Source organism: Choloepus didactylus, chromosome 20 (genome assembly GCF_015220235.1).
Source record: "Choloepus didactylus isolate mChoDid1 chromosome 20, mChoDid1.pri, whole genome shotgun sequence".
Classification (NCBI taxonomy): domain Eukaryota; kingdom Metazoa; phylum Chordata; class Mammalia; order Pilosa; family Megalonychidae; genus Choloepus; species Choloepus didactylus.
This window is the reverse complement of record NC_051326.1, coordinates 58571960-58591470: the sequence shown is the minus strand read 5'-3', so window position 1 is coordinate 58591470 and position 19511 is coordinate 58571960. Positions and strand designations below refer to the sequence as shown.

The 19511-nt window shown below is 44.2% G+C and overlaps 1 protein-coding gene, 1 long non-coding RNA gene and 1 pseudogene across 2 annotated transcripts in view; all 3 read left to right on the top strand.

Moving 5' to 3' along the window:
- The first annotated feature begins 1740 nt into the window (after window positions 1-1740).
- On the top strand, window positions 1741-5995 carry LOC119516816. Its single transcript, XR_005213380.1, has 3 exons — window positions 1741-1865; window positions 4951-5191; window positions 5947-5995. It is a non-coding gene; the product is annotated as an uncharacterized LOC119516816 (long non-coding RNA).
- A 99-nt stretch (window positions 5996-6094) lies between these two features.
- On the top strand, window positions 6095-6782 carry LOC119516495 (annotated as a pseudogene).
- Window positions 6783-11000: 4218 nt separating this feature from the next.
- The window catches only part of YWHAQ (tyrosine 3-monooxygenase/tryptophan 5-monooxygenase activation protein theta), a 41075-nt gene continuing 32564 nt past the window's right edge, over window positions 11001-19511 (top strand). Inside the window, exons 1-2 of the mRNA XM_037812676.1 lie at window positions 11001-11125; window positions 11572-11953. Coding sequence (XP_037668604.1) covers window positions 11660-11953 — 294 coding nt within the window. The 5' untranslated portion in view covers window positions 11001-11125; window positions 11572-11659. The remainder of the gene's footprint in view (window positions 11126-11571; window positions 11954-19511) is intronic.

Below are 19511 nucleotides of genomic sequence, written 5' to 3'. Positions count from 1 at the left end.
TTTCTAAGGCACAGGCCATGTCTTTGTCTCCTCAGCCTCCCCGAGGCCTGGCAGGCACTCAATAAATATTTGTTAACCGTTTAATGAATAAGATTTTTGTCTATAATCTGGGCAAGCTTTACAAGCCACCCATAAATGAAGTAATTCATTTCTAAACAGTGTGATGCAATCCAGAGGTGGAATAACTTCTTGGACAAGAGAGAGATCTTTGTGGGTCCGGGAGGATGTCAAGTTTGAGCTGGGAAGATCGTTTCAGGTTAGGGGTGTCAAGGAGAGCAAAGCCCCTCTCCCCATCTTTTTGAGAGACAGAAAAATGAGATCCAAGCTAAGGCCTCTTCCAGGTTCTGAACTGCACATGCCCTCCACGGCTTTTGCAGACTAGGAGTCTAAGTGTATTTGCAGGGGAGGTACACCACTGTCTGGCTGCCCAGCCTCTGAAGCCCCTTCCTTTGAGGAATTCCTCACTTTATAAGTCTTAGTGGGAAGCAGAGCACTTTCCTCTTTGGAAGGTATAAACTCCAGATACCCACTTTCCCAGCTTCCCTCGTGGCCAGGTGTGTCATGTAACTCAGGCTTGGGAAGACATCCCGCCCAGAATTCTGAATCTGGAGGGAGTGGTCTGTAGAAGCAGGGAGTCTGGAGAATTTTTTCTGGGGGCAGAGGCAATGCTGGTGCAGCAAATTTAAATTTCCTGGGGCCACAGTGAGGACAGACCCAGTGGCAGTGTCCAGGGCGGGTGCCTGTGGAGTGAGGGCAGCAGGTTCTGGTACCCGGCAGCTAATGACGGAAGCAGCAGGGATGGCTTTGGGAGAGGTCTGCGGTGTTGATTTTGGCCATGGTTCTGGCTGCCCAGCCTCCCCAGTGCCTGCCCATTTCATAGGCCTGGTCCTCCAGCCTTCGCACAATAGGTTAGGAAGTAACAGCCTTATATTTAAATCACGCAGAGTGAGTTTTTGTTACTTGCAAATGAGGACTCTGGCTGGCTGAGCTGGGTCCCTCATTTTCAGGAAGGGGAAGAGAAATGTGCATTTTTTAAAAGCACCTATTGGATGCTTGGTAGTGTTATAGAAAATTTAGCTAATGGGACTGTGCTAGTTTAAATCTATTACGTACCCCAGAAAAGCCAGGTTCTTTTAATCCAGTCTTGCGGGAGCAGACCCATTGTGGGTGGGACATTTAGATTAGGTTGTTTCCACCAAGATATGACCCTGCCCACTCAAGTGGGTTTTAGTGCCCTTGCTGGGGTCCTCCATGAGGATAAAAGGCAGGGAGATTTTGGAGAGAGCTCAGAGAAGCTAAGATATGTAACCCAGAGTTTGCCCTCCTGAAGAAGTGAAAAGAGAAGCTAAGACAGAAGCCCAGAGACATTTTGGAGAAAGCCACAGAAACCAGAAGCTAAATCCAGGAGAGAAGGATGAGCAGATGCCAGCCATGTGCCTTCCCATGTGACAGAGGAACCCCAGATGCCATCAGCCTTTCTTCAGAAAAGGTATTATCCTGTTGATGCCTCAACTGGGACATTTTCATGGCCCTAGAACTGTAAATTTGTGAACTAATAAACCCCCATTGTAAAAGCCAATCCATTTCTGTTATATTACATTTTGGCAGCTTTAGCAAACAGAAACAGTGACTAAATGTGCTTTTTTTTTCCTGGTGGCACTGAGGTCACCAGGGTTCCAGTGATGATCCCTTCTGGACTTAACCAAACCTCCTGAGAGCATAAAGGCTGCCAAAGCCCTGCCTTGCTATCATCATCTCCAGGCTGAGCTTCAGTGTCAGCCTCCCGAGCCTCAGTCCTTGCAAGGGCTGTGTGTGTAGCAACTATAACTTTTGGACAAAGACCCAAGACTGCCTGCTTATGCCTGGTGAGCCAAGTTCTTATTTCACTGACTTCCTGTGGGTTTTGTTTTTTGTTTGTTTGTTTGTTTATTTTGTTTTGGTGGTTTTTTTTCCTCCATCTCTCTTTCATTTGATCTTGCATTCAAAATTCATTTGCTCGAGAAGTGACAAGTTGCTGCCCTTTTTCCCTTATTTCAGGAAGTTGGGGTAGCAGCTGTAGCAGCTGGTGCTACTGAATTCCATTTGAACACATTTCAGCAATTCACCCACTGTGATCCTTCAAAGTGAGGCTAGCGTCATCACTCTGACTGGCTGCATCTGAGTTTCAGAACAGGGGCAGGGGGAGGAGCTGGGGATCATTAGCTCGTTGATATTGATTGTAGCAGCTGCTGTCCCCAGGCAGCGAGCACACCGTGACATATCCGGAACAGAGCAGGGTGCTGACATCTCTTTTCTTCCAGGGGCATCTTTTAATAGAACAAACTTTTATGTATTTTGTTTAGATGTATGAGGTTCCAAAATTTCTTACCTGGGCTTACCCTGACTTGAAGGAAATCCAGAAGAGAAATAAATCTTCTGGGGGATGTAGTCACAGTCCAAAGGGTTCTTCACTGGGTTTACTAAACTAACCCCTGATGCAGTTGGGAGTTAGTTTACAGAGCTGAAATGTGACAGAGGGAAAGGAGGATGACCAGGGGCTGCCCAGACCTTCCAGCCAGAGCCAGAAGCCATCCTGAGCAGCAGCTTCAGCTCACTCTGTCCTTTGAACACTGTAAACTTGCCTGGTGACTCCTCCTTCCATCATTTTCATAACTTGTCCATCCATTCATTCATTCATTCACTTATTCATTTCTGTGGCACCCAGTGTATCTGCCAAGCATCTGCTGGGCAGTGGGGCTGCGCAGGCAAATCAGAGATATAGCCTTCAGCCCGGTGAGGGCACAGATCCAGGAGACTGAACACCAAGTGTGCTCCCTGCTTTGGTAGGGGGTGGGGGAGGGGGGTGGCATGTGCTTAGGAAGCATATGGTGGGGAGATCTCACCTGGCTTGGGCAGGGGGAGGACCCCCAAAAGGAAGCGTCATTTCTACTGAGACTTGAAAGATGAGAAGTTAGTCGGGTGAAGATGTGAGGAAAGAGGGGACGGTAGGAGCCAAGCCCAGAGAGGCTGAAGCATGAGAGATTGAGGGGCACGTCAAGAGAAAAGAGAGGCAAGGAGCTGGGGTGAGATCACCTGGGGGGAGGGCAGGGGCTTGTGTGTCTTCTTAAGGATGTTGAGTTGTGTTTCCTTATTTAACACATATAGCACTACTCTAAGCATTTTAGAAATATTGACTCGTCAAATCCTCATGACAACCGTATTAGGTGGGTATTATCATCATTCCCATTTTACAAATGGGGACATTGAGGCACAAAGAGATTTAGGGAACTTGTCCCAGATCACATGTCTAGTGATTAGTTATACTGGTTTGAATCTATTATGTCCCCCACAAAAGCCATGTTCTTTATTGCAATCTTGTGGGGGACAGACTTATTAGTCTTGATTAGAGTGGAAACGTTTGACTGAATGTTCCCATGGAGATGTGACCCACTCAACTGTGGGTTAGAACTCTGATTGAATTATTACCATGGAGGTGTGGACCCCGCCCATTCAGCATGGGTCTTGGTTAGTTACCTGCAGTACTTAAGAGAGCTCAGGGGCCACACAGACACTGACACTTGGAGACACTTGGAGATGCAGACAGGATGTTGGAGATGCTAAACTAAGAGATGAAACCCAGAGTTTGCACCCAGAGATGCTAAGAAAGGAACCCCGGACGCTTAGAGAGAAATGCTCTTGGAGAAAGAAGCAAGGATGCACAGGAGCTGAGAGAGAGGAGCTAAGAAAGACAGAAGCCCAGAGACATTTTGGAGAAAGCCATTTTGAAACCAGAACCCAGGAGCAAAGGACCAGCACATGCCAGCCACGTGCCTTCCCAGCTGACAGAGGTGTTCCTTCAGTGAAGTGAAAGTATCCTCTTGCTGATGCCTTTATGGCCTTAGAACTGTAAATTTGTAACCTAACAAATCCCCTTTATAAAAGCCAATCCATTTCTGGCATTTTGCGTAATGGCAGCTTTAGCAAACCGGAACAGTAGTGGAGCCAGGATCCAAACCCAGGTCACCTTGCTCCCGAGTCTGTGATTTTAGCCAATATGCTGAGCTACCACGGATTTCAGCAGGAAAGTAACCCCATGGGTCGGACTTGCACTTTTTACAAGACACCCCCTTGCTAAACAATTGAGGAGGACAATGTAGCCAGTCTCCACAGTGTGGCCTGTGCTTGTTAAGCTACCCATGTGCTTCGTGGCTGGACTGGTTACGGCAGAAAGAGGTGAAGAGGCAGAAGAGATTCCACCTCCGAGGCTCTCCTGCCTGGACTTGAAGACTTCCTCTGGACCAGAGGCCTAGCTCTCCTCAGGGGTCTGCATTCCAGCATTTGATCTGGACCTACCTTCTGAGCAGGTCAGCCCTGTCCAAACCCAACTCCAGCACAAGGAGGAAGAACTTGGAGTTCCTCTCCTTCCCAGAGGCCCCGGCACCATGTCAGCAGGTAGAATGGAGATGCGGGCTACCTATCACTCACCTCGGTAGCTCCCCTCTTCCAACAACAATCTCTTGTTCTCTTGAAACCTTCTGATGCATGAAATCTGCCCTCGCTCCGGCCCACTCTCCTACCTCTCTTTTCTCAACTCCCATAGCACTTACTGTGAGAACCACACAATCGGCTCCTCTGTGCATTGTTCTCTAATTGCTTTGTGTTCGTTCATCCATTCCACGCTACTGCACTATCCGAAAATGAGTCATAATTAGCAGATGGTTGAAGGTTCAGTGCTTTGGGTACCAAAACTTCAAAAAGAAAACCTAACACCCTAGACATTTTTTAAAATAATGTAGTAGCTATATCTCTGACTTCTTAAACAACAACAAAAAATATGGGAACATAACGAACCCTTTTTGTGATGATTAAGGCTCATTGCTGTGTTCCTAAGCCCTGCCTGAAACACGTGAGCTGTTTGCTCCTCTACTGAATGACCCCAGTCTCTGAAGCTTTCTCATTTGCTTTTTGTAGGCTTGCTGTCTCCACCCTGTTCACTGGATGCCTTGCATAGACTTTAGAGGAGGACTGGATTCCAGGTCAGCCCCTGAGCACCAGCGTGGCAGGTCAAGCCCCAGCTCTTTCTCTACGCAGAATCATCTGGCAAGGAGGTGGGGTGGATTTCAGCGTGGCTTCCTGGAGGAACTCCACTCCTACCTTCAGAATAGCCACTTTAGACTGCTGTGGGCTTGAAACCAGAAACGTGACCTCCAGGGTAGGTGACCCTCCTCTGTGCTCTCCATCAAGTTCCCTGCAGGCACAGAACATGTCTTTGAAACCCCAGCTTCTCAGACAGTGTCTGGAACATGGTAGAACCTTAAACATTTGTTGAATGAATTAATAGGACATTGAGTCTGAATTAGGGGTTGGGGGGTGCTCCTTTAACTTCATATAACTTCATGACATTCTCTGCCTGTCCGGGACCTTATGTTCTAACTTCGATGTTCTTAGTGTGGTCTTCAGAGCAGATACCGTGCAGTATTTATGGAGTATCTGTTGAATACATAGCTCTGCTTTGCATATGCCACTTTTGTGTTTACTACCATTATGGTTATTTTGCAAACGGTAGGGCACAGAGTAAGTACTCAACACAAATACCTGCTGTTATTGGAAAAGTCCTGGATTCACTTTCAGAACCAACTTTCACTGAATGCCTCCTATGACCAGTCGTAGTCACCAGGGACACAGAGATGAGCAAGACAAAACCTTGCCCACTGGAAGGTCACAGCCTAACTGGGAAGGTGGGGGAGGAGGGGAGAGAGCCATGTAAGCAATGGAAGGGAACCGACAAGGGACGAGGGGGCTGCATTCTCCCTGCAGATGCCTTGAGCATAAAAACCTAGACTTCCATATGAAAATAACATCAGCAGCTGACTCACTAGAGACATCTACACAGCCACCCCCTAGCCTCGGATTGCTAAACATTGTTCCCAGGCTGGCAAACATTGAATCTTAAATCTTTCATTGCAGGTAGCAGAGGTCTTGTTTATTATAGTCGAAGAAGATTGAAATCAGAGAGACCTGTGTTTTTGAATCTCAACTCTAGAGCTTACCAATTTGGACAGATAATTTAGCTTTGCTGTGCTTCAGTTTATTCCCCTGTGCACTGGGGATTATAATGCCTAATTTCACAGAGGGACACAGGAGTCAAAAGAAAGCCCTGATCCTCAAGAAGCTCATGGTCTGGTAGGGGAAAGAGGAAAGATTGCTGTATCATGTTTGTATATTTAATGCTGTGAAGAGATATCCTTATCATTTGTTGAATGAAAAAAAAAAGTTGCTGAGAGGGGTACCAGCTCCCCGCTGCCCCGTACACAGCAGGCTGGCATCGGGCAGGGGGAGTGTGGAGCAGGGTCTGAGGATCATGGCAGTGCACCTCGTGGGGAGAATCTGGAGGAGGAAGAAGAGGGGGAGCCTGCCAGGACAGGCTCAGAAAAACAGGAAAAAATTAAAAATCTCATCATAGCAGATATCCCCCAGGAAAATGAAGAAATGGAGCTGCTCACGTAGAATGATGGAGAGGAAACCTGCCATTTGGGAGGCGGCGAAAGCCAATAACCTGCAGGAAAAAATAGATGGGGCCAGGCTCCCCGACTTGCCCCTCATTTTCTATGGGCCAAACCCAATAGGCAGGACAATAAAGGGGATAAGGGGGTGAGTGGAGATGGAGATGACATGGGCATGTTCATGGAGGAAATGAGAGAAATCAGCTTAGGGAGCTGCAGTTGAGGAACAGTCTGTTTATCTTTATTGGGGAGCTCGCCAATCACCATGACCATCAGGAGGAATTTTGCCTTACGCCTTGACTCCTGCCATTTTCCATGAGATGAACTCTGGGATTTCCACTGGCTTTTTCTTTTTCTTTGCATTTTCCTGGTATGCTTTTGCCAATCTGTTCACTGTGGACCTTAGGTTATTTCCATGACTCAGTGAGTCTTGTGTTACCGGCTTCTCATTGGAGATTCCCTCTGCACCCAGTCTAAGTTTCTGTCAGAAGTAGATTTTCATCCATTTGCATGGAAAGATGTAAAGTTAATAAAGCAATTTTAAAAAGGAAAAAAAAAAACAAGTTACTGAACAACATGAATAATGTATTCTCAGGTGTATAAAAGTGCATGCATATAGCTATGTATGTATAAAGGAAAAGAGATATCTCTAGGAGGGCACCAAAATGCTAACAGTGGTTACCTCTCAGAGGTACCTTCAACTAATTTGTACTCTCCCGCATCCATGATCATCAACACTGTCATCCTTACAAAAGCAAACAAATATATATTTCTTTTTTTTAAAAAAAAACAAACCTAACAACTCTACAGCCTGGCCTATAGGAAATGCTGGATAAAAATCAGAATGCTAGAGTCCTTCCCCAAGAGGCAATCTGATCGAAAGCTGATTAGAATCCCTCAAGTTATATTCTTCCAATTTAAGAGCTCCGTTTCCTTTTAAAATGCAAATAATGGCAGAAGAAATGTTGCTTGAAGAATTACCAGGTTTTTACGCAATGGAATAAATCTATTAGATTTTTTTCTCTGGGAGCACACAGTGCGGCGGGCAGGAAGAGATTGAAAATGAAGTGTGGCTTACAACGAGGGGGGCTGAGGTGATGGCAGGATGCAAGCAACTTCGGGCACCGAGAGGGGAGCCTGTAGATGGCAGGAACACACCTGGCCTGCTGCACGGCCTGACAGAAAGCTGAATTCTACAGGCCTGATCCTGGCCCTGAGACAGGGAATGTGTAGGAATATTTTTCCCCTAGCCAGGCTCTATTAATTTTCCCCAACTGTTACCTGTCTCCATGTGAATCTCCATTTAGCTCCTCAAGGCGAGGTCGGGAGGGGGTTGGAACTGTTAAACTACTCATTAAACAGAAGTGTTGCGGGGAGTTAGGCACGAATTGGGGGTGAAAAATCTCCCTTGACTGTTTGTCAGTACTACCTGCCATATGGCAGGAAAAGAGGTCCCTCTCTGATGATCCCAGCAAATAAACAATTTCGGAGAGTAAACTCAATCGAGGACTCTGCACACTGAATGCAGCCATTCTGCAGGCCATTAACTCCACTAATTACAGCAATGATTCAAGAGATAAGCTTCCACTAATGTTTTCTCAGTCTCCTTGAGGCTGGAAGGACACCATCTCCCTCCCCTCGAACCCGGTCCCTAAGCAGAGGGAAAGAAGGAAAGAAGTGAATATTAACTAACACTTGCTCTATGCCCAGCATTTTCCTATGTGATACCTCATTTAATCACCACCATAACGCTTTGAGGTTGGGATTATTAAGACAGTTTAGGAAACCGAGGTTCAGAGATGATCATAAGGTATCCAAGATCAAAATGGCTTCAAATCCAGTGTGCTCCCTCCTGCCCCAGCAGCTCCTTCTCACCAGGTAGTTTAGAAAAAATAAAAAGAACATCAAATAAATAAGGTAATAGCTTCTCAGTACTTTGTTAGCTGTCTGTTCCCAGAGTCCTTCCTAGCATGTTGGATGCAGGTGTTTCTCACGTTTCACGTTTGCTAGAATGAAACTCCTAGAAGCCAGAAGCCAGTCTGATCCTTCCTAGAAACCCCCCCCCCCCCCACACACACACACACAGCATCTAGTAAAGATCTGGGGAGACTGGATGAGGCAGCCATGGCATACTAGCTACAAGAAAAGGCTTTAGCACCTATACCACCTGGGTACAAATTGAGGCTCTGCCACTTATTGTCTGTATGAGCCTGAGCATAATACTTAACCATGCCTCAGTTTCCTTATCTGTGAAATGGACCTATTGATCATAATAGAATTTACTTCATGGGACTGTTAAGCACATTAAATGAGCTAATACTTGCAAAAGACTTAAAACAGTGCTTGACACAGGTAATCACTCAATAAATGTCAGCTTTTTATATGTCCGGGTACGTGAAGCTTCCAGAGCCTTATTTTCCTCTGACCCGAGTTCTTTCAGGTGCAGAGAACTTTGGATATATACATGTATCCTTCTGGATTTTCATGAAATACTGTACTTTACAATTTCATAAGGAGTCATATTTTTGAAGCAGTTTTCCACCTACATTTCCAGATGATCCTAACAATTCAAAGTAGGTGCTGAAAATAAATATTTGCTGATGGAATGAAAGCAGAAATTTTATAGATGAGACTGAGGGACAGAAAGCAGCAGAAACTGGCCTAAGGTCATCCAAGGAGATGGCAGCAGCCCAGGCTTTCTGACAAAGAATTTAGTGTGCTTGCCCCTCTGGGTAGGCCAGCTTTCCTTACCACGGAGGTCCAAGCCCCCTCAAGTGCCCAACCCCACTCCCCCACTCTCCAACCTCCATTAGTGTGTCCCTCATCTGGGCTGTCTCTAATTTCAGTAGACTTGAAATGCACTGGTCATACAGAAAGCATTTTATCTGACCTTCCACATGCAAATTCTTTCCATTGGGATTTCTTGGTGTCCGGCTCCACCCCAGCCCACAGGGCCATAAATGCTCCTGCGTCTGCAGCCCAGCCCCAGGGATTCCAGAAATAACAGCAGGGCCCTGGGTTGGAACACTGGAGCATAGTAAGGCACTTCTGCATTAGGACCCAGACCCCTTCCAAACCAGGCCTCTCCTGTCTGTCAAAACACAAAGCAACCTTTAGAAGCCAGGACTGGGAGGTGCAGCTGAGAGAGTTTAAATTTCTGGAAAGCCCGCACCTTCCTTCTCCTCCCATCTGTCTGCACTCCCAGATCTTCCACTCCAGAAATTCTCCAGATTTGCTTCAGGCTCCACTTCAAATTTTAAATTCTTTCTCGGCTATGGCATTGCCTGGCTTTCAACAATCCATTCTCTCTTGGACAGTTGGAATTGGAATCATAGCATCGTGAGCCCAGATGGCAATTTCCCTTCCCAAGATAGCACAAAGCCCATTTCCCATATCCATATGACAGCCACCTTACTTGGAGTTGGGGCACTGGTGAAATGTCAGGAGAGAAGCCAGTGGCTGGCAGAGAATAACCTAGTTTAAAGGGAAAGGAAAATGGTAGAGACCATCCTGAATAAAAGGCATCTGGGGCAATCTTTCTCACTCCAGAAGTATCCTCATCGTGAGGGAAAAAAAATTAGAAACCATCATCTAAGAAGAGAATATTTGGCTTTTCAAGCATCATCTGCAAAATAACGCCAGAAAACAAAATATGTGTACACATAAGACGATGTGAAAACTGATGTATTTAGAAGCATAATCTGGAAAGCTGGAAGGAAATTTAAAAAGTTGCTTTGAGGAAGGGGGCAAATTATGGGTGTTTTCCTCCAAATTGTCTTTAATGTTATTGCCCTTTTATTTTATTATTTTTTTTAAAATCATAATACCTAGCATTGCCGGAAAGATCTGGACCTACCTTTTGACAAGGGAATTTCAGGCTTTGAGTGCCCGTCTGAAAACTTGAATTTATCATGTAAAAGCCACACTTAGGCCACTTTCTCCAGGAACAAATTCCTCTTTAATGGGGATGGGATTATTTCTAGTTCGCAGCTCTAATCGCAGTGTCCTTAAAAGCTGGGTTTGATAAATTGCTCTCCAAACCTTTGTCACGAATAGAAGGGTGGAGGAAAGAAAGGCGCGAGTGCAACGGAACAGGCAGAGCCTCAGTCGGGGCCGACCAGCGCCGCGGGCTGCAGCAGCCGGCAGGACGCCGTCACCATCGGCAGCGGCGGCCGCAGAACGCGACGCGGCAGCGGCGGGAGAGGTCGCGCGAGCCGCTCGGTTCCGTGCCGCACCCACGAGGGCCCGGGCCGGCGGGGAGGATGAGGGGAGTTGGTAACAGCATCACCATGGCAACAGTGACGTCCTTTTACCCTGGACCTAATTGGAGGAAACCCCGTGGCCGAAGCCGCAGCCTACCGGCCAACCGAACTTCCCCAAGCCGACCCACCCTCCTCGCCTCCGCTCCCTCCTCCCGGGCGGCCCCACCCTCGCCCCCCTTCCGCGCGCTCCGGCCTCATTGGTCAGCAGCGGGGCGGGAGGCGGGACTCGCGGGAGCAGCTCGGCGCGCCATTGGGCAGTCGCAGCGAGGGCGGGCTCTCCCCTCGGCTCTGGGGGTAGGCTGAGACGGGAGGGTCCTTCGCTCGAGCCCAGAGCGGATCCGAGTGGTGGGACTCGCGTTGCGGCCGCGGAGACCGGGAAAGGTGAGTGTCGGGGTCGCTTCCCCCGCCCCTCCGGCGGCCTCTCGGGGGCTTGAGGATAGGGGGCGGTGGCGGGGAGGTCCGGCTCTCGGCCGCGGCTCCGCTCTCGACGCTCTTCTCCTCAGGGGCGGCTCCCGGCGGGGGAAGGTGCGAGGCTAACGGCAGCTTCCATCTTGGGCTTCCCGGCTGGGTGGCGGTGGCGGGAGTGGCCCTTCCTGCCGGCCTCCACGCCCGCGGCCTCGCCCCCCCATCCTCCCCACCCTGGTGCCCAGGCGGCGGGAGGGAAATTCAAGTCGGCGGCGTCGGCCGAGACAAAAGGCGGGCGGCCCGGGGCGGCGGGGGCCGGGCGCCGCGCTGGGCGGGGTGCGGGGCGCATTGTCTGATAGCGCGCTCGCCCGCCTCCCCCTCCTTTTTGTTCTTTCCTCCTCTCTCGCCGCCCCTCGGCGCAGGCTGTCGAGGAGGCCTCTTCCTGATCCGGGTCGCTGCTCGCCGCCCTCCGTGCCTCGCGCGCTCGCTGCTCCGGGTCCCTCGCCCATCATGGAGAAGACGGAGCTGATCCAGAAGGCGAAGCTGGCCGAGCAGGCCGAGCGCTACGACGACATGGCCACCTGCATGAAGGCCGTGACGGAGCAGGGCGCCGAGCTGTCCAACGAGGAGCGCAACCTGCTCTCCGTGGCCTACAAGAACGTGGTCGGGGGCCGCAGGTCCGCCTGGAGGGTCATCTCGAGCATCGAGCAGAAGACCGACACCTCCGACAAGAAGTTGCAGCTGATTAAGGACTATAGGGAGAAAGTGGAGTCGGAGCTGAGATCCATCTGCACTACGGTCTTGGTGAGTCTGGACTTTTTGGTCTCGGGGGTGGGAGAACGGGGTGTGTGGGGGCGCCCCAGCCGGTTTGGGGAGTGCCTGTAGTTGAGAATTTTCATGGAAGGGCTCATTTGTTTGCCTACGAAGAGGTTTTGAGAAGGTTAGCCTGGGTTTCTGGAATATAGGTTATTTCTGTTCCTGAGACTCGAGAAGCTGGGTTTCCAGGGATGAGTAAGTCTTTTCCCAGATACGAGATCGCTGCTGCAAAATATAACTTTTAAACATCTGCGGAGATTTGTACAAGATTGAAAAGAGTTTTTTAAACTGGGGAACTGCTTATGCGGAACCTGTGGCCCTTCCAATATATTTACTCATTCACAGGCTTCAGACAGTTGAAAGCAGGTGCAGGCAGCTTTTGGACATGACGAGGTAGTAGCAGGTTTTCCTCCAAACTTAGTCATAGAAATTTACTTTGAAAATCTGAATAGACACCTCGTTTTTCAAATAAGAGTATCTGTTGAGCTTTTTTCTGTTAAAAACTGGAGGGAGGGATAGTTTAATAAATGAAAAAGACACACCTAAATCTAAAGAACGAAGTGCTGTCCCGATAAATTTTGGTGTTAACTAAGGTTTTCCTGCTATTGCATAGTTATAGTTAAAACAGTAATATATTGAAATGAATTCATTTCTGGCTCCAGGCAGACAAGGAAAGCTTTCCAGGTTTTAAACTGTTCAGTCTTAGGGAGGGTGAGTATTGGGTGGAGTAGGTTAGGTGGCTGTTGTGATTCACCCTAATTAGTGATAGATAACATTTTTAGCTTTGTCATTGTAGGGACAGAATCATATTTTTTGGAACCGTAAGGCATGTTATTAAAACCTAAATGCGAGCATTACATCCTGCAGTATTTTCAAGTGTTTTAATGATGTAATGAGTTGTTTCTATTGATAAAATATGAAATACATGATTTACCTTTTTTAAGTGCCATCGCAAGGGGCCTACTGATATTTTGAGTCCATGTTGTATATTGGGTGGGCTTTGAAAGACATGCATGCTATATTGGTGATTTTTCATGGGAGAAGAAAGGGGAAAATCGCCTCTTAGTTTCCCAGCGGCTTTCCCTTTCTTCAGACTGGTGGGGCAGGGAGTATGTTTTCCTTTTTGATTGAAAAAGTTTCTTAATATCCCTGTTTTTCTAGTACACATAACAAGTAATCTGAACAAAATCATGGCTGGCGGAGATAGTGGGTAGACGGACCAAAAAAAAAGCAATACAGAGAAGGTGTATTAAGGTGGAGAACGCTGTATTGACATTATTTGCTGTGTGAGGGTGAAAGTTTATATTATATTCACCTATGTGTTCTTAGCTTCTAGTTCCCTGTTTGACATAGAGATATAAAAGCTTTTTCAACTGAATTGAGTTGTATCTAAGAAACTTGCCAACTTGAAAGTGATAGTAGACTTCAATGGCATATGGTAGTGGTTATTGACAGTATTGACTGTTATCAAGGGAGTACTCATAAGAACTCCATATGCTAACGAGAAGTTATTCTATGTATGTACTTGGGGGGCTGTGAAGCAAAAAAATGTTGTTCTCTTTCCACTCAGTTATTACTTTGCAATTTTTCAGTTACCCTGCAGCAATTCAGAATTACCACAAGATTTTGCCTATTCTCTAACATGTTAACTCTGAGCCAAAGGAATATTTCTTTTTTGTGTGTGTGGCTCTTATGAATTTTATTTTTTATGGCAACATAAGTGGAGGAGAGGTTTGCTACCTTTTGACAGGTGAAGGATATTGCTTAGTTGATATGAGGCTTGAAAGAGAGTCAAAACCTTTCATAGGAGAGAACCCCTGAAATTAGGACAATTTTTCTATACCAAGAGAATGTAGAAAAGTTTAGGTTTATTCATTAAAGCATAAATAAAATATTGTATTAATATAATGACTTGAAAGCAAACCTATAAAGAAAATTCTGGGAAAGCATATATTCAAGTTGGCAACTGAGAGCTCACTGTGCAAGGCATTGTACTAGGCAGTATGGAGAAGAACAAAGCTGAGAACCATAGATTTTGCCTTGTAACAGTTTGTAATATAGAGTACATTTGAAAAATACACGTACAGATAATACAATATAGTTTATAAGATAATAGTGGACAAAATGCTGTGTAGTTAAAAAAGAAAAAAAAGCCTCAAAAAGAGTTAGTGGCTTTTGAGATGAGCATTGAGAGAGGAGAATCTGGGGGGTCTATTCCAAGCAGAAGGAATATACAGTAAGGGTTTATTCAGGGAAGAAGAAGAGGACAGTACAGGGCTTATTCCGGGAAGAATGTTTCAATGTGATGAGAGCAGAATTCATGTAGAGGAATTGGGGGTGGGGGAGCCTGGAAAGGAAGGTAGGAACTATCATTTATAAGAGAATGTCATAGTGAGGGGGGTTTCCTCTTTTGCTTGACAGTGGGGAGACATGGAATATTTTTGAATTGTGTTCAAGTTAGCAGCTTCTAGAATTCATGGTGTGAGTGATGATTACTGGTCTGTAATCTGAACTGATTGACAAAGTGGTAGGCTAGTGAACAAGAGTCCGATAATTCATATATTAATAATTTAATAAGGCTATCAAAACAATGAGGAAAGAAGAGTGAAATCTTAAAAAGTTTCTGAACATGAAGTTTTCTTTTTTATTCTTGATGATCAGGAAGGAGAATTTGGTGTGGAAGAAGCCGGTGAGAATGATCCAGTTGTAGAAGACCAATAAAAGAGTGACAATTCAGGAGAGCCACTGTTTTGATCCAGAATAGCAAAGATTTTCAGCCTTTTGTTTCCTTTGGAATTGAATATGTTAAGGGTGGATTTATTTGTAGGATTTTTTTCAGAATGAACATGGTGGACAATCCTCAATCCCTTTGATAATCACAGTAATGAGGGAGGTTTCTGAAGAGTGGAGACTGAAAAAAATATTGAAATCCAGATGAGCTCTCTAATGAGCAAAGGAGATAAGAGGGTCAAAATGGGCAAGACCAAAGTCTTTATAGAAATCAGAGAGAAGTAAGAGGAGATTTTGCCAAGCTATCTTCTGTCTTTGGTGTCATTTGTAAAGCAAGAGGATTGGGCTACATTTCTAGGGGTCTTCCAATTCTAGTATTTTGGGGCTATAAAGTTATATAGGTCCTAGCCATTCCACCTCTGCTCTGACTTCCTTCCATTTCTAAAATTAGTAATGTTTAAAGTCCATGTTGAAAGGACGTGTCAATGGTATATGAAATGCTGAAAAGTCTAGTGATTTGTGATATGGCTTGGGGAAGAGGCAATGCCATAGGTCATTGGCAATCTTAGTAAGGTGTGTTGGAGAGAACAAAATTTAAATGAAAAAGATTAATGAATAAGCTGTGTGACAGCTATTTACACGTAAATAGTGTGTGTACAGTGTTAAGGATTTAATAAGAACTTGGGAGGGAGAAAGGGCCATCAGAGGGATCCATGCACAAAAGTCCATCTGGGACTTGGAAGCCAAATCCATCATTTACGTTTTGCATATATAGAGCTTTGCAATAGTATGTAATTACTTGGCTTCTCAAAGTCAGTGCAATGAAAACGAAATAGAGTATTTATACGAGATAGCCTTTATCACAGACACCACCATATTATCCTCACTTGTGTTGACAGGCTTTTAATAGATGGATTTCAGTAGGCTGTGTCTGCGTAACAAACACTTCCAGTAACTAAGGTTTCTGTTATGATTTTTTAAATAAAAATCACTTAAAATAGCATGCAAAGAATCTCTGAAAGTTGTCTGTGAAAGCGCTTATAGCCTTAATTCAGTAATAGGCTTGCATTTAGTTAGGTGTTCTAAGTTAAATTAATCTCTTACTGAAAATGTGTCTCTTACGCTGATTATTTTGAAGTAAGACTAATATGTTATTCTTGATAGCTAATGAATCTTAATGTGATTTTATTGTCATAATGGGAAAAGTATGGGCTCTGGAATCAGACCGTTTTTGAATCATTGCTCCATTAACTTCCAATTTGGTGACCATGTTTGTGTAGATTACCATGTATCTGTTGATATTTATGTTATTAGAAATTAAAATTGAGAAATTTTTTAGTATTTATTAAGTCATTAGGAATAATAAGCTCATTAGAAGTTAACATAAATAACATTTTTCCTAAAATAAAAAAAAGCTTTTCCTAAACAACAAAATTGAGTGAGAATAGTGGCGTTGTTTTACATTCAGTCTGTCATAATATCATTTCTCTAATAGATTCTGGAAAACTCCATCTGTGATGGAATGAGAGTGAAAAAGGCAAGTAGTGTCTTAGTATTATGAAAATAGCTTGGACTTTGTGGGCCCTGTGTAAGGGGCCCCAGATGTCCCCAGATCACACTTTAAAATTGTTGCTCTGGTTAGAGGGTTCTGCCTTGGAAATCTTGCTAACCATCACTGTAATGGGTAATTAAGCAGTTTATTTTCTTAGTAGTCACTATGTGGTGGTAGTTAAATTTGTAAAACCTTCCTCTCCCTTCTCAATTCTCTGTCCCCCCTCCCCCCCCAACACACACACGAAAGTATTCTATGATAATGGGTTTGGAGATAAGATTTCTAGACTTGAGAAAAGTTGAATTTAGAGATTAGGTATTAAGAATCCCTATTAATTCTTGAAAATCTAACTAAAAATTAGTATGTTGGAATAGTTCACTTCCTTATATTGAGAATGGTTATGTTAGATTAATATGATCTCCCCCCCCCCCCCAATATCCAATTCAAGCTAGAGTTGGCATGATTGATACGTGTAGACACAATCTTTTGGAGCTGGTTGCATTCAGGTTTGAAAAATACACAGCTTTTGGATACCAGCAAGTCAAATGAGCCAGCATCGGTCAAAAGATTTATGGGTGAAACTTGTCCTTCCTACTGATTTTGACCATTCATTTACATTTTTCTAAGATGAGCAGTGTTCCTTGATCTCGTCATCTGGCTCTTTTGCTTTAGTTGAATTTGGTGTAGCATGGTACTATATATCCTGTAAGATATCCTTAGTTTGCATACGTTGACTTTGAACATCCTCTTTCCTGAATTTTTGTTTCAGGCTTTACTTAGAGAAATGGAGAAATGGAGAAATGATGGGACAAGTGGTGAGACCATGGCTTTAAGGAATTCTGTAAATTTACTGTAAATGCTTTTTAAAGGTAGTCTTAGGTTGTTGTTGTAAATGTTAGAATGATTGTGGGAAATAAGTGGAAAAGTCTGGAAAATGCTTTAAAAGCATAAACTATAGTGATCTTCAGATTAAACTTTTTATTTCCCAAATCTTACTGATGTTACTTATCTAGAACATTCTCACTCGTTTTAGTTGTTTTACCAAACCAGACATTATTTGAACACAAAATACTACTGATAGTCCCCTGGAAAATTTTCTTCCCTTTCCTTTCCCACACTTGCCATATTGCTCCTTTACCTTCTTGGGGTAGAAGCAAACTTGAGAGTTAAACCTTTCTAATAGAGAAAGGGTCAAGAGAGTAGCAAACAACTGTAATAGGGTAGGGGGTGGGTGGAGGAAGCTTGCATTGGCCTAGCTTAATGGCTAAGTTTAAGATCAAACAAAATATTTAAATTGCAGTATTTATTTGTTTGGCAAATTGATTTTATTATTCATACAAATATAGTGCTTAACTAAGAAAAGGAAATTATTAGAATTGAATCCCTGCCTCAAATTTCCCCCAGCTAGTAGAGTCAAATATGTAAATAAATAAATGTAATTAAGTGTGGTAAGTATTTCAGTAGAGGTATAATAGAGTCCTAGGATCAGTGAACAGCATCTAGAGATGAAGAGGAGTGAAAAACTTTGCTGGAGAAGGGGCATTCCAAACTGTAAATGGGGAATTTCTAGGGCCAGATGTGCAGCCCAAGACGAGACATGCACAGAAAGGACCAGGGAGGCCTCTATGGTTTGGTCTGGCACTGTTTTCTAAATTCATTGTATATGTGGGCTCTGAAGGAGAGCACTTGTACAAGTCAATCTGCAAAGACTGGGAAATGTGTTCTCTTTCTTCCCTTTTATTTTCAGTGTTTTTGTGGTTATTAGTTTTAACTTTCAAGGAAAGCTCTGTCATAACACTAGCTTGAATTGGATACAACCTGAAGGAACAGATGCCTCTTAGTTTAAATTCCAGCGATGACATATTAAAATATCAAAATGTCCAGTTTCAACAAAAGATTACAAGACATACAAAGAAACAGAAAGCAATTGCCCAGACAAAGGAGAAAACTAAAACATAAGAAACCATTAATGAGGAGGATCAGACCTGGGACATTCCAGACAAAGGCTTTTAAAAAATGGTCCTAAATAAGTTCAAAGAGCTAAAGGAAAAAATGAACGAAGGCAGTCAGGTAAAAACGATAGATGAACACAAAGAGAATATCATTAGAGAGCTGGAGATGGAAATTATGAAAAGGAACCAAATGGAGCTGAAGACCACAGTAACAGAAATTTAAAATTCCCTAAAGGGGTTCAGCAGCAGATTGGAGCTGGCAAAAGAATCAGGCAACTTGAAGATAAGACTATTGAAATCGTCCAGTCTGAGGAGCAGAAAGAGGAAAGAATGAAGAAAATTGAACAGAGCCTGAGGAACCTTTGGTACACCTTCAGGGGTACCAATATGCACATTGTGGTAATCCCAGAAAGATAATAAGGAGAGAAAGGGGCAGAGAGAATATTCAAGGAAACAGTGATTGTGAAAACTTCCCAAATTTAATAAAAGACATGAATATACCCATCCACGATGCTCCACAAACTCCAAACAGGATAAATTGAAATAGACCCAAACTGTGCCATGTTAAAATCTAACTGTTGAATGCCAAAGATACAGAGAAAATTCTGAAAGCCACAAGAGAGAAGCAACATGTCACACATACGAGAGCCTCAATAAGATTAAGTGCTAATCTGTCGTCAGAAGCCATAGAGGCAAGAAGGCAATGGGAAGTCACATTTAAAATGCTGAAAGCAAAAAATTGCCCACCAAGAATTCTGTATCTGGTAAGATTCTTTGAAAAATGAGGGAAGGGTTAAGACATTGCCAGATAAGCACAATGGTAACTTCATTACCACTCGACTAGCCCTACAAGAAATGCCAAAGGGAGTTCTGTAGGTTGAAAGGAAAGGACACTAGACAATTGACTGAAGCCATGGGAAGAAGTAAAGATCTCTGGGTAAATATAAATTGGTATTGTTGTATTTTTTATTTGTAACTACTTTTTTCTTCCTATGGGATCTAAAAGATGCATAAAATATAAAGATAAATCAATAGTTTTGGACTCATAATGTTTCAATATGTAATTTGTGACAAAAGCTACATAAAGGTGTGGGGCAGAGGGGTATAGGAACATGGTTTATGTATGCTATTGAAATTCTTAAATTGGTATCAAAGCAAATGAGATTGTTAAAGATTTAGGATGTTAAATTTAAGCCCTGTGGTAATCACAAAGAAAATATCAGAGACTGTGCAAACTCACAAGAGACAGAAAGTAGAGTACAGGTTACCAGGGGCTGGGGACAGGGGATACTGGGAGTTAATGCAAAATGAG